The 14,100-nt window shown below is 33.9% G+C and overlaps 1 protein-coding gene across 2 annotated transcripts; it reads right to left on the bottom strand.

Moving 5' to 3' along the window:
• Positions 1-1,455: 1,455 nt before the first annotated feature.
• Positions 1,456-8,738, bottom strand: LOC131058839 (nuclear transcription factor Y subunit C-2-like). Of its 2 annotated transcripts, none has more exons than XM_059209092.1 (7): positions 8,323-8,738; positions 6,078-6,174; positions 5,774-5,841; positions 5,485-5,679; positions 2,374-2,490; positions 1,874-1,966; positions 1,456-1,669 (listed from the first exon to the last, which is right to left on the bottom strand). In XM_059209092.1, exons 1-7 carry the CDS (start codon positions 8,419-8,421, stop codon positions 1,664-1,666), a joined length of 675 nt encoding a protein of 224 aa, XP_059065075.1. In that variant the 5' UTR covers positions 8,422-8,738; the 3' UTR covers positions 1,456-1,663. The 2 variants fall into 2 exon arrangements, with proteins under 2 accessions (XP_059065075.1, XP_059065076.1); XM_059209093.1 differs by having other exon boundaries at positions 8,501-8,734.
• Positions 8,739-14,100: the final 5,362 nt, after the last annotated feature.

Genomic DNA, 14,100 nt, shown 5'->3' with positions numbered 1-14,100 from the left:
TTGAACCTTTAGCGTGTTGGTTAGAGGTTAGATTTAGCATCTCTTGGAGGTTGCATGTATGTGATTACAGGAAACATGTATTAGGATATGTGGTTACATAATTCTTATTTTCTTGTCTACATGAAAGAGCGCAATTAAATTTCTAAAATACTTTTAAGGTCTTGCATGGATACTTTACAAGCGTATTATAATATTGTTCTTGAGCTAATACATTGAGTCATGTGGGTGCTTTTGGAGGCTATATTTTTTCCTAAGGTGCAACTAGTGTTATCTTGTGGTAAGCTTCATTATTCTTTTGCGTTATATATTCTAAATACATAATTTACATTTGTTTCTTTCATGGCGGTTATTTGGAATTGGCACATTTTTTCTCGTAATTTCCTTTTAATAGCTATGTTTCTAAATCAAATGATTTTTTCTCATATAAGTTTCAATTTTATTCACATGCTTACAATGATTGTCTTTTTCTTAGTTTACACTCATAGCAAGTAGATGCTAGGTCATGTTATGCATTGTTTCCTCAAATGATTGCATTAATAATAGTTACACTATAATATGTGTTTAGTTAATTTGCTGTTGTTTATGGTTTTTAAATGAGAGAGAGACTTGTTATTTCTTATATTGTTTAATATGGCGAGCTTACTCTTTCTCCTTGCTCTTTTTCCTCACTTTCGATTGTTTTTTTTTTTAAAGTTCTTTATAGCTCATATTGTGAACTATCGATATATCTTATGAGTTGTCTTTGGATGAGTAATGAATATATTCATTTTTTGAAGAACTAAACAAATGCTTCTTTAGTAGATATGATGTAACATGAAACTTTATTTACAGAAATTTGTAAGACAACAATTCATCCACACATGAAAATTATAATAATATTTTAATTTTATTAGAAAATAAAATAATTACAAATATGAATTATAATATCTATTTCTACATTGTATTAAAATACAATTTTAAAAAAAAATTATTTAAATTGATTTAATACACTAAAACAAATTATGAAAACTTAGAATTCATTAAATATTTTTCTAATTTTCTATACAAAGTAGATAAACAAAATATAACTTTAAATTCATTAACAAATATCAATATTGTGAAATTATAATAATATTAAAAAAAAAAACTAAAAACATAAAATAATTAAAACAATAAAATTATAATATCTAATTCTAGATGTTCTTTAAAAAAAAGCTATAAATATATTTAAATTGATTAAGTTTACTAAACAATTTTATGAAAGCCTACAATTCATTAACCTTTCTTCTCTATATAATTTAGATCGTTAATATTATGAAAATTTTAATAATATTTAAAAAATTAGCACTATCTTTCATTGAATTTTCTCAATGCAAACTTCTAAATATTACTGCTAATACTGTGTTAAGAACAGTTACTCAGTATTACAGTTATCTGATGTAATTTGGCATTTTATATTCAATTTGATTCAGTATGAAAAAAAACACACCATAACGTTGAATTAAGAATTTGTGTACATTTCATAAACTCGTTGTATACACTACTCTTTTTGAATAAAATAAAATTCCACTTGGCATTTCGGAGGGCAACCAATACATTTAGAGGCTGCTTTTATTATCTAACAGAACCATTTCTGCCAACTGGATTTTTCAGAAGCAATGCTAATTTTGAGGAGCCAGTCTGATCAATGCTGCAAAAGTCACCATGTTAGGAAAAATAGTTGTAATAATAATTCTTAAAGTATGCTAGGAAATTAATGAATTGGACACTTGGAGAGTACACCAATATTGTTCAACAATTATATGATTCTACAGCTGTACAGATCTTCTTTGATATGAATCAAATGTCATATATGATAAAATCTCTATAAATCAACCTATATAACTTTAATCACCTGTGGAGGTTGGTACATCAGTTGCTGCTCTGGCATTAAAGGCTCTTGAGAGATCAGCTCATGAGACAGCGGTTGGGTGTAGGCCACAGTCTCCTTAAACAATTGGGAGGCAGAAAACAAAAAATCCAGTGAGGTGCAAGAAGGTGGTGGGGAATTTATACCATGATGAAAGTAGTTATCAGATTTCATGTTATACAAAATGGAAACAGCTATTCGGGTATCAGGATGCACCATGGCATCGATGGTTGGATGTTACATTGAAGTTTTGATTTCTCATCGATGAGGATCATTTATAGCCTGTTCAATGTACCATTGCCTCAAATAAATTTAACAACAGTTCTCATCAATAAGAAGTCAAAACTTTAATTGTTTAGCACCAACCATCAATACAATGGTACATCTTGATGGCTAGATAGTTGTTTCCATACAAAACTACCTAATATTCTCATTTATCCAGGTATAAGATTCAGCTGAAAGCAATTAGTACAGTCAATACATACAGTGTGAAGGCTGTGATGGTAAGGCTGAGAAGTCATGAAATGAAAGGGCATTCCTCCATAAGGCGGAATGGATTCAACATGAGGAAGGTCGGTCCAGTGTCCCCCATATTGCTCATCCTGCAATAGAGCCAATTGTAGTTTAACCAACAACAAAAGAAACCATTAAGAAAGAGGATTTGTTTTATGAGATAGCACAATTTGTGGGATCTCTTTGCTGCAAAATAAGTCTTACAAGTATTGTATGAGTTACTGTCTTCCTAATTCTTATTTGGTTATCTGATATTGAGGATTTATTTTGCAGGTATGACCATAGGCTAGATGTTTGGCCCGCTACCAATAATTGGTGGAATGGAACGAGGAAAATGTCAATGTGTGTAGGTGTGAATGGACCAAATGGTGAAGATCCTATATTTACATTTTAAGGTAAGGACTGTACACCTAAGTAGGACTGGTGGTTAAGATTCCATGGTTCCATCTTAAGGGAAGATGAAGTGTACCCCTGAATGGCTCCAGTAGTAAAGATACCATTATTCCATCATGAAAGAATAGGTTTAGTGGAATTTACACCCAATTTTCTATCAACAATCCCCCAAAGTAGTTGCAATGGAAATACACCATGCAGATGATAACTTCCTTTTGTTTCTCTCCTCTGTGTAACAGAATCCATTGATAGAATTGGGAGGATCTGAAAGCAGAATGACCATGCACTACAATACAAGTTTCTTATTAAGAAAAGTTGTTCTAACAAATTAGATAGATACATCAGAAGTTACACAAAAATGCAATTTGAAGAGTACTAAAACTATTACAGAACAATGACCCCAAAATCTTTCCTAGTAGCTGGATATTAAAATTACTAGCTCTCACTAGTTCTCTGAAGCATGATTGAGTGGGGTATGCAGGGGTTTGTAATAATATCACTGATCTCATTCAAACTGGACCCAACCTTTTCATGGAATTTACCATATTTCCATCATGAAAGAATAGGTTTAATGGAAGCAGTGAAAATGCACCATTCAGATGATAATTCCTTTTGTTTCTCTCCTCTATGTAATAGCATCCATTTTTAACACTGGGAGGATCTGAAAACAGAGTGACCATGAACTACTATAGAAGTCTCTTATTAAGCAAAGTTGCTCTAAAATATTAGATAAATACATCAAAAGTTACATAAAAATGCAATTTCAAGAGTACTAAAACTAGTACAGAACAGTGACCCCAAACCTTAGCTAGTAGCTGGATATTAAAATTACTAGCTCTCACTAATTCTCTGAGACATGATTGAGTGGGGTATGCAGGGGTTGTAATAAAATCACTGATCTCATTCAAACTAGACCCAACCTTTTCATGGAATGTACCATATTTCCAACATGGGAGAATAGGTTTAGTGGAATTCACACCCTATTTTCTAAGAAAAATCCCTCAAAGCAGATGCCTGACATGCTTGCATCATGTAAGATGATAACTTCTTTTTGTTTCTCTTCTCTATGTAATAGGATCCTTTTTAACACTGGGAGGATCACAAAACAGAGTGACCATGAACTACTATACATATCTCTTATTAAACAAAGTTGTTCTAAAAAATTAGATAAATATATCAAAAGTTAGACAAAAATGCAATTTCAAGAGTACTAAAACTACTACAGAGCAGTGAACCCAAAAACTTTGCTAGTAGCTGGATATAAAAATCAGTAGCTCTCACTAGTTCTCTGGGGCATGATTGAGTAGGTTATGCAGGGGATTATAATAAAATCACTGATCTCATTCAAACTAGGCCCAACCTTTTCATGTTATGCCATCATGTAGTATCCTATCCTAATAGTCTTCAATGTATGATATATTTCATCCATTCATAATTTATTCATGCAGATGAGTCTTGAAGGAGACTCAAAATTTTAGAATAAAAATCAGTACAAGGTTGAATCTAAACCAGGATTACATGGGGTTGCATCTGCCCTTCTCTTCCCCCCACCCGGACCCCTCTACAAAACCCGGCATACCCATCTCTTGTCCCTGAGGTTTTCAGTCGTTAGCTGTTCTTATGCCTGGGGATGTCTGATTGTCCCTTTCTTTTCTTTAGAAATAGTTAAAAATTGAAAAAGAGAATGAAGAGTATGGTGAACCAAAAGTTCCCCATGCCCCTTATCAAACCCTGAACTCTCCTTATAATTAACCCACTACCCATTTGCAACTCACAATTACCTCAATCAATTTGTATTTTGCATTTGCATCTGGTAAGAGTTGCATATTTTTATATTTATAATCTTACTATTATGACTTTTGCTGGACATTTTGTCATTTTGTAGTCAGGGTCTTTTTTTCAATCGATAAACGGCAGAGCCAAAAATGTTGATATTAAAAGGATAAAGTTCAAGATTTTGTCATTTTGTAGTCATGGGTCATTTGATATAATGAAATTAAGAAAAAAAAATTGTTTGTATTTCTGCTATACTTGAATGAACAAATATTGAATACTGAATCTCGAATTGATATATTGTTTGAGCATTTAAACTTGAATCTCGATGTCATGTACAACTGAACTTGTAAAGTTTGATTGACCCTTAAAATTTTGATTTTTCATATGCTTAATTTTTATACTGCCCTCCCCAAAAATGGCTTCTCAGACTGCCATCCTTCAAACATGGCCCCTGTTTTCCCTGTCCTAGGAATGATATGAGAGATAGATCCACACATATAACATTATGTTCAGCTGTTGAAATCTCAAATGTGTAATCCAAAACTGTTTAAACAAATTAAGATGATTCAAGTCACTATGCACAACTCGGTGTTTAATTAAACGCAGATGCTTGGAAGGTATTCTATCAGCCATGATTGGAAGGATAAAGAAAGGATTGAGAAAATAGATCATTTTGTTGCAAATTGTAAATCTGCACCAAAAGACAAAACTAGGGGGTTTTCTTAAGTACTCTGAATCTCTATCCTAACAGAATTTAGAAATGACAGTAAGTTATAGATTTCAAAAAAACATTATAAAAATGCTTTGGATTCTCTGATCAATCTAGAAAAGAACTGATTTCTATGAAAATAAAATGATATGAAATTGCATTAATGTCTACAAATGACCAAAATATGAGGGACCCAAACACATGCCTTTATATCATCTCTACGAACAATGTCGACAAGAAAATCAAGTATATCACCCCTGCTCACAGCTCCTGCAATGTCATTTCTCTGCAATGTACGCCTCTTGTTCTCCTCAGTATGTAACCATGAACGCAGAGTGAGCTCTAGAATGAAAAGCTCACAGGCCTTCGAAAATAAGACTGGAGCTTCTGCGCTTATCATCTGACGACCAAATCTTTGTTACTGAGACAAATCCTAACATGAAGTTTCAATCATCAAGAAGGATTAATATAGGGGAGGCATCTCATAATCCTACCTTAACTTCTTCATCAGATTTCATTATTTTCTTGATCCTTGCAAGAGGAAGTTGATGCTGCTTGAATTCTGCCAAAGAAGAACCAAAAACCTCAATGAGCTTCTATGAGTGATTTGACTGTGTTAGACACAAGCGCACAGACTCAGAACTGAGGTCTAAGTATGTGCACTACTTCCAATCTTTTTGCATTCTTTTTCAGACGTTGTAAGGGAAGAAACTCCAAGGATGATTATCGTGTAGAGTAAGGAAACTCAATGTGCTGAAATAAATAGAATTATGAATAGCAAAGAAAAACTGAGATTACCTGCAATTTGTCTCATCTCCTGCACTTGCTGTTGCCAAAACCTTTGAAGATGTTGTTTCTGGATTTGCATGGAACGAAGATGAGAGTGAGTAGACCCCTGTAGGAGGAACTTTCAAATTTGAATTAGATAGATTGGTCTACAGGTCTCTGTTTAGGTACATCAGAAAGTAAATCATCATAAGGAATTCCTTCAGCTTGTTCTTTACTGTGGAATTGCTCTATAAGGGAAGTTTGAACTCGTGCATCCTCATAAGTACATGCCTACTTTTGAATAGTTCATCTCATTGAAGCAAAATCTTGACATTTATTCAATAGTTCATCTCATTGAAGCAAAATCTTGACATTTATCAGAACAAGCATTTGGTTTCCTGACATATTTTAATCTCTTTATACTCTCTATCATTCTGATAATGGATCACGAAATATGATCCGAAATGTAAATGCAAAGAATACTCATGCAATCAAATCCAGAAGCAGCATATACAAGCATATGATTTCTTGACATCTCTATACCCTGGGGCATGTAATTCTAAAGTTTCTACTAAATACAATCAGAACAATAAAAGCACTTATTCCCTGTTGGAGAATTCCTCAATCTTCTACAACCCAATTTGAATGCATGAATTCTAATGAACATGGATAATCATTTGAGCGAGTACATTTCCAACTCAAAATCAAATTACTGTAACAAACCGACTCCAATTAAGCATACTATTTCCCCGAATCTCAGCACCAGTTCCGTAAATTTCTACTAAATATGACACCTTAAAAAAGCCTGTATCCTGTTGATGAATTTCTCTGCTGTCGAGCTTTGAACTCTGACATCCTAATAAGTGGTTAGTATTTAGACCATGATCCTCGCCAACATATCCTATTAAATGAGGATATTATATCCAGAATCAAGGATATCATATATTGACATCAAAGTACAAAGGAATCATGCAAAATTTCTACTAAATACAAAAAATGCAAAGAAAAATAAGCCATTTTCCTTGCTGTGGAATTTCTGTATAGCCCCCAGCTTTTAACTCAAGGATCCTGATAAATGTGGATTGGCAATTGAGCCATGAACCTCATCAAATCAAAATAAAAAACTAGAATAAAGGAAAGCATGCCAAAAATCAACTATGAAGCATACTGTTTCTTGAAATATCAGCACGCCAAAGTTCTGCAAAATCTCAACTAAAAACAACCAAAACAATAGAAATACCCATTTCCTGTTAGAGGGCTTTTCTACATTCTAGTTTTGAAACTGGGCATCTTAATATAAGTGGGATAGCTTTCAACACACCGAACTAACTCTAGCAGACTGTTTCTCCACATCTAAAAACTATGAATTTCTGTAGGTCTCTACAAAATGGCAAATAGGTCTGTTAATGTGTCAGAACTCAAGCTTTAAACTCAGACAACCCAATAAGCATAGCTTAACATTTGAACAATGGCTAACTCAAAACCAAAATCAAGTATATCCCTATTAGTCAACAATATTGTCTTGACATTTGCATACAAGCCAACCCTGCAAAATCTCTACTAAATACAGCCAAAACAATAAAACCAACCATAACCTGCAGGATAATTTGTATATATTCCAGCCCTCAATTCAGACACCCTATTAAACGTAGTTAGCATTTGAGCTATGAGCTTCACTAACTCAAAAGAATCAAAACCAATACAAAGGGAGACATCCTAAATTCAAGTATATTGTCTTTTGAAATCTCAATAAACCCCAAGTAAAATCTCTACTTAATACAACAGAAACAGTAAAATATGCATATACCCTTTTGAATAATTTCACAACATTTAAACATAGGTTAACATATGAGCCGAGGCCCTCACCATCTCAAAATCAATCACACCCACCCAAATGAAAATTATTCTTCGCACTTTCATCTAAATATCACCCAATTGTAGGAATCTCCATTTACAAGCAAAACTTTCAACTCTGATTCAAGTCAAACTGAGACGGATAAGAAAATTTACTAACCCAATTCTATATTTTGAAACCAGGCCATGAAGACATTCAAGTTTTCAAAATCTATCATAAATAAAATGCTTTCTATAACATTAAAATGCCATTCAATTCTATAGATCTCAACTGATTACAACCACAATCTTCAACTCTGAGTCAAATTGATATACATAACAAGATTTACTAACCCAACTCTAAATTTTCCAACCAAATCATGAATACACAGAAACTTTCAAAACCCATTACAGAAGAAGATGAAAAGTAAAGCTCCAAAACCTGTTGCAGAAACATTTGTGGCTGCTGCTGCTGTAACAGCTGAGCCTGTGAAAAAGCTTGCATTGGGGAGCCTTCAAGATGTGGGTAGTTTCCTTCCATTAATGTAAGTTAAGAAGAAAGTTCCACAAAGCTCAAGAGAGGTGAATGTGAGATAGAATATTATCTGTAGCTCACTAACCTTTTTATAGAAGGATGGTTGTCAGCTTGCAAGATTTAAGTACTATAGAAAAAATGACAGCTGATAAGCTTAAAATTAGTAACAGCATTCAAAATGTATGGCCAGCTTCTGGATTTTGCAGGCTTTATAGCTTTGTTTTTCATGGGACAGAGGAAGGGAATATTTATAGGTTTGCAGGCAAAGCATATACAGCTTGAAGCCTACAATTTATATTCATTTGCTTGCATGTCCCGTTTATACTAACAAAAGATATTTTTCTTGTGTTTAAGGTTTATAACTACCCACTCCACAAGATTACTTGGCTCACCAATATTAAGATTTTCAGTCTGTGTTACTCTAGGTTGTAATAGTTAAATTATATCTTAGTATATATTTATAATTATATTTTTTTATATTTCTATTAAAATATCATATTTGTTCATTATTTCACTTAAAAATTATTAGATTAAATTATTATTATTATATTATCATTTCATGTTATATTTTTATTTTATATTTATTCATATCTTTATTTTTGAAAATAAAATAGATATATAATTTATCTAATATTTTATTTTATATATATATAATTTAATAACAAATAATAGTTTAAAGTTGTTTTACTTATATGGTTCATATTATTTTATTTTTATTTCAATAGTTATTTTTATTTTTCTAAGATTTATTTATTTAAGTATTATTTTATTCTATTTTGATTTATTTAATATCATTTTATAGTTTTAATTTTGTCAAATATATGTCTGCTTATGATGAATTGGTAATCAATCATGCTAACAAGTTGTGGTATGCATATTTAACAATAACACAGTGGCAAAAAATATTTGCAGGTTTATGGAGCAGCCCCATTGCTCCTAAAAAGAAATGTTTTAAATGGCTTATGTTAATTAACAGACTTCCTTTCAGAAAAGATCAGTCAAGTACTAATGTGTGTAATGTATGTAGAATCCCTGAATCTGCAAGACATATTTTCTTTGAGTGCAGTATTGCTAAAGAGATTTGGTTAATGTTTGGCATTTCTATTCCTAATTAGGTTAACATTATGGAAATTCTTACCGGTCGCATTCATGGTTTGAAAAAAGACACTAATTTGTTTTGGCATATTCTTTCTATTGATATTTTATGGTACATCTGGAAGATTAGAAATGAGGATAAGTTCCAAGGTAAGACTAGGGCCCTTATTGAGTCATTTCGTGGACTCACTCTTCATCATATTATTTTGCAGGTCACTGTCACTATGAAGATTGAGAGGAACAAATTTCTAAGGTTTCTCAAGGATGGCCATGCAACAATGTTTATCTATGAGCTAAAGAACGGCTATGAGTGGAGACGTATTGCAAGAGACCATAACTCTTTTGTCAAAGCTCTTGAGACTCTTAATGCAGAAATCTGGAGAGTCGGGGATCCCTAAGTTGAGAACAATATGGATGGAAGGCCCCATAGGCTGGATGGCGTGGATGGAACCCTATCATGGTCACCTCCATGATTAACTTCATACTTTTTTGCCTTTTTGTGCTAGTCAATTTGGTCGTTTGGACAATATCTATATGTATAGTTTGTATTTTTTTGTAAACAGAACTGATAGCATCTCATCTTAGGTTTGGACATGAGTATATAGGTACTAGTTGTTGAGCTAGAGGCATAGCCTCAATGGACTGCTGAAGTTGTACTATCGGTTTACTCTCTCTCTCTCTCTCTCTCTCTCTCTCTCTCTCTCTCTCTCTCTCTCTCTCTCTCTCTCTCTCTCTCTCTCTCTCTCTCTCTCTCTCTCTCTCTCTCTCTCTCTATATATATATATATATATATATATGTCAATGTGTTTTAATTTTATGTACACTATTATTTGGAAGTTATTTTATTTACTTGAGAGCTACTTTATAATTTTAGTTTTTAAAAATAAATGTTAGTTTTAAATAGATTTTTTAATGTTGTAAGGACATGACTCTCTTCAATACCACTCTTTTAGGCATAATAATTTTAATAGTAAATTTGAATCTTATTTTTTAATTTAGTTTTATATTTATTTTGAAAAAATAGTGATCAAAAGTGTAATTTTGTATGCCAGTATTTTTATCTTTTTTATTCTTTACTTTTTATATTTTTATATAAACTCATCTTCCAATTCATTTATGTAGACACACATTTCAACATGATTATTCAAATTATGTAATTGTTACCTATATACCTTTTCTTATCCAATGGATTTTATTATTTTAATGTCCTAGATATTACTAAATATCATTGCATTTACAAAAGGCACATGCTAAGAGCGTTTTGATTAGAGTTCCTAGAAAGAATATAGTTCTACATAACACTACTCTAGTGTATTTGCAGTACTAGGGTTTGTGTACAATCTTTTGAACATTTCTTCAAGTGTTGACCTAGTAGAAGGTATTCCTTGGTGACATATTAGTAGTCCTATTAAAATATTTTAAAATATCACCAATCCTCATTGTATATGATGAAAAATGATCATGATAAACTATTGCAAAACCACAAAGATCCAACCATAACAAACCCTAGTCCTACAATGAAACATTCACTACGCATCAATGAAGATACAAAGAACATACAAATCAACAACTGAACAATATTACCATTCACATGCCAAGTAGGGTTTCAATCTCCATTGTCTCCTATCTCCATTGATCTTATTTGATATATTTGCTCTCAGATTTTATGTGTGCACAAGAGCTCAATAAAGAACAGATTGTGGTTGTGAAGTCGCTTGATCGCAAGAAGGCTTGATTGCATAAGTGATTATTAGGGTTGATAAGGATGAAAGAATCCTCTTATATAGAAGATGCTTTAGAAAATGGAGGGATACGATTAAGAGGTGAAAGAAATAAATGGTTGGCTAGGATTAAAGGGTAGATAGAAGAAATAATAAAATAATGAAGGGGGTAGGTAGAAGAGGATTAAGAGATAAATGACATGTGTCATAGAGGAAAAAGTTAATGAATTAATTAAATAAATAAAAATTTATTTAATTAATAGACGAAGTGGGACCAATTAAATAAATAAAAATATTTATTTAATTTAGGAAAAAGATGATTTAAATAAATATTTAGATATTTATTTAAATGAGAAAAGAGCTAGAATAGGATAAATGAATTAATTAAATAAATAAAGATTTATTTAATTAATAGAAGACTTAGGATAAAATAATTAAATAAATAAAATATTTATTTAATTAAAGAGGACAATTTTAGGTGTCTACATTTTGCCCCTCTTTGAGACAATGCAGCCTATCGCATTGGCTCAAAGAAGATAAACTAATACAAAGTTGTCCCAAGACAGGAATCATATGCCCCCTCGAGAGATTGGATGGAAAAAGTGCAGAAAATCTCTTGATAAGAAAGAAAGGCGAGAAAGACTAACAAGATAGGGTGACAAGGTCACGCAAGAAAAAGACTGACAAGAGATAAGAGGACTAACATGAGAGACTAGGGCTAAGTAGCCTATATGTACAGGCCACAAGGAAAACAATCTCATTTGCATCCACAACATCCAGGAGATCAGAGCACCTAGAGTTTAGAGAGCAGTCAACAGAGTAGGAGAGATGGCAGATAGGATTCACAAATTTGATCGCATCTGACGGTTCCAGAGACCAGATGACATGGGTGAGCCAGTATGTACCTCGACCTTGCTTTGTATGTTTCCGCATTTAGTGCTTCATTTAATGCATTTTAGAGTAGTTTAACAAAAACGCGGAAGCAGAATTTTAGGTCTTAACACGTCTAGGTCAAGTTTGCATGCATCCATGACAAAGAGTTGTGTCTAGGTCTTCTTAGGGCACGTATATGCAAATAATAGCATCTATGCATGTAAGTGGGCACGTATGTGATGAACATGCACGTCTATGATAGGAAAGCATGTATAGGTCGAACAAAATCGCGTATGTGATGAACATGCACGTCTGCATTGCAAAAGCGCGTATGCATAGGTTGAAATCGCATGTGCGTAGCAGAAACACATTTATGTCTAATTAGGCTAAAATCGATAGCTTTGTGATAAATATACGCTATCAATTGGATAAGCTGCTAAGAGGACTCACTTAATAGGTGCCCTAGGAAGACAAACTAAAAGATAGGCTAGAATTGATAATTCTGTGATAAACATACGTTGCCAATTGGATAAGTTGTTGAGAGGACTCACTCAATAGGTGCCCTAATCAGGTAGGTTTGCTAAGATGAATATAGGATAAGTCGTCAATTTGATCAAATCCAGTGAGTGCTCTAACAAAATAGGATCAAGTGCAATGCGATAAACATATACACTGATAGGATACAACACCATGTGATAAACATAAGCACTAGGATAGGAGTAGCACTATGTGATGAACATGAGTACCACTAGAATTGACACGATTGATTTAACTGGATGCAAGAGTACTTGCCCCAGCTAGAGTCACGAGAAAGATTTCCAATGACTCGGAGATTGCGACCAGAGTTGACCTTCGAGGAACATGTCGACATTGACAAGATGGGCTTGAGACATGTGTTATATATGCCAGAGATTAGGATGAACACAGGATTGTTGACTTCTCTTGTAGAGAGATGGCACTCAAAGACATGCACATTTCATTTGTCGACTGGCGAGATGTTAGTCACATTAGAGGATGCCTACATGATACTATAGGTGCCAATCCATGGGGATCTCGTAGTATATGACCAAGAGGGAAATAGGGATGCACTCAGATGAATCTTTGCAGACCCGAATCTAGAGTTGAGACCTGGACATCTGAGCTGGGATGTTATGTACTCCAGCGGATGGAGATTAGCAACTGTGGTGGGAGGGGTTATCAGTGGGTTATTATGTCCCGATAGGGTTACACAGGGTTTGGCTATCGAATGGGGGAGGACATTCGAGATCCTTCTCATTGAGAGAAGGAGGTTTGCATGGGGGCCCTGTATTCTAGCACATTTGTGCCATGAGTTGCACCAGTTTGTATACCTCAGTGGTTGTGGGTTAGGATGTGGAGTGACACTTATGCAGGTGTGGGCTTATGAGCACATTGTTGTGACAAGGCCTATTCATTTCAGGTTTAAAGGACACAGACAATCATATGTGCACTTGTATAGCATGATCACTTCCTATCCACGGATTAAGAAGGTAGAGTACTAGCGGTGAGTGATTGATGACATTGATAGTGTGATATGGAGGCATTATCTCGACTATGAGGCCTAGGAGGATGATGATAGGGAGTTACCATATTTTGTTTGCAGCAGATATTTGATAGGGTGGATGCCATACATTTTGGACAGGCATTTGATTGATAGAGTTTGCAGGCAGTTTGGAAGATAACAACGTATGCCACGGGGTTTAGGTAAGTTTGCTTGAACAATTAGGGAGTAGGTCCATTGGGGGCCTATATTGTCATATGATGCATTAGTGACATAGTTTCAGGGGATGGTTGTGATGCCATGGGATATGTTGCCAAATGTTATTGATGTCGGGATGGATGATGAGTATGCAACCTATTTTGCAGCTCATCTGTTTCCTAGGCTTACAGATCCAGGTGAGCCCATACCTGTAGAGGAGGAGGAGGATGATGAGGATGGAGGTGGAGGTCGACAGAGGAGATGGAGGAGAGGGGGAAC

Source organism: Cryptomeria japonica, chromosome 7 (genome assembly GCF_030272615.1).
Source record: "Cryptomeria japonica chromosome 7, Sugi_1.0, whole genome shotgun sequence".
NCBI lineage: Eukaryota > Viridiplantae > Streptophyta > Pinopsida > Cupressales > Cupressaceae > Cryptomeria > Cryptomeria japonica.
Note: the sequence above shows the minus strand (reverse complement) of the source record. Positions and strands in the feature narration are given on the sequence as shown.

What these genes read in the sequence shown, in the direction of transcription:
- LOC131058839 (XM_059209092.1), bottom strand. Translation starts at nt 8,421, where the DNA reads ATGGAAGGAAACTACCCACATCTTGAAGGCTCCCCAATGCAAGCTTTT. An exon ending in GGAGATGAGACAAATTGCAG is followed by an intron (nt 5,842 to 6,077) that starts GTAATCTCAGTT and finishes CTTCTTTGGCAG; the next exon opens with AATTCAAGCAGCATCAACTT. An exon ending in ACCATCACAGCCTTCACACT is followed by an intron (nt 1,967 to 2,373) that starts GTATGTATTGAC and finishes CAATTGTTTAAG; the next exon opens with GAGACTGTGGCCTACACCCA.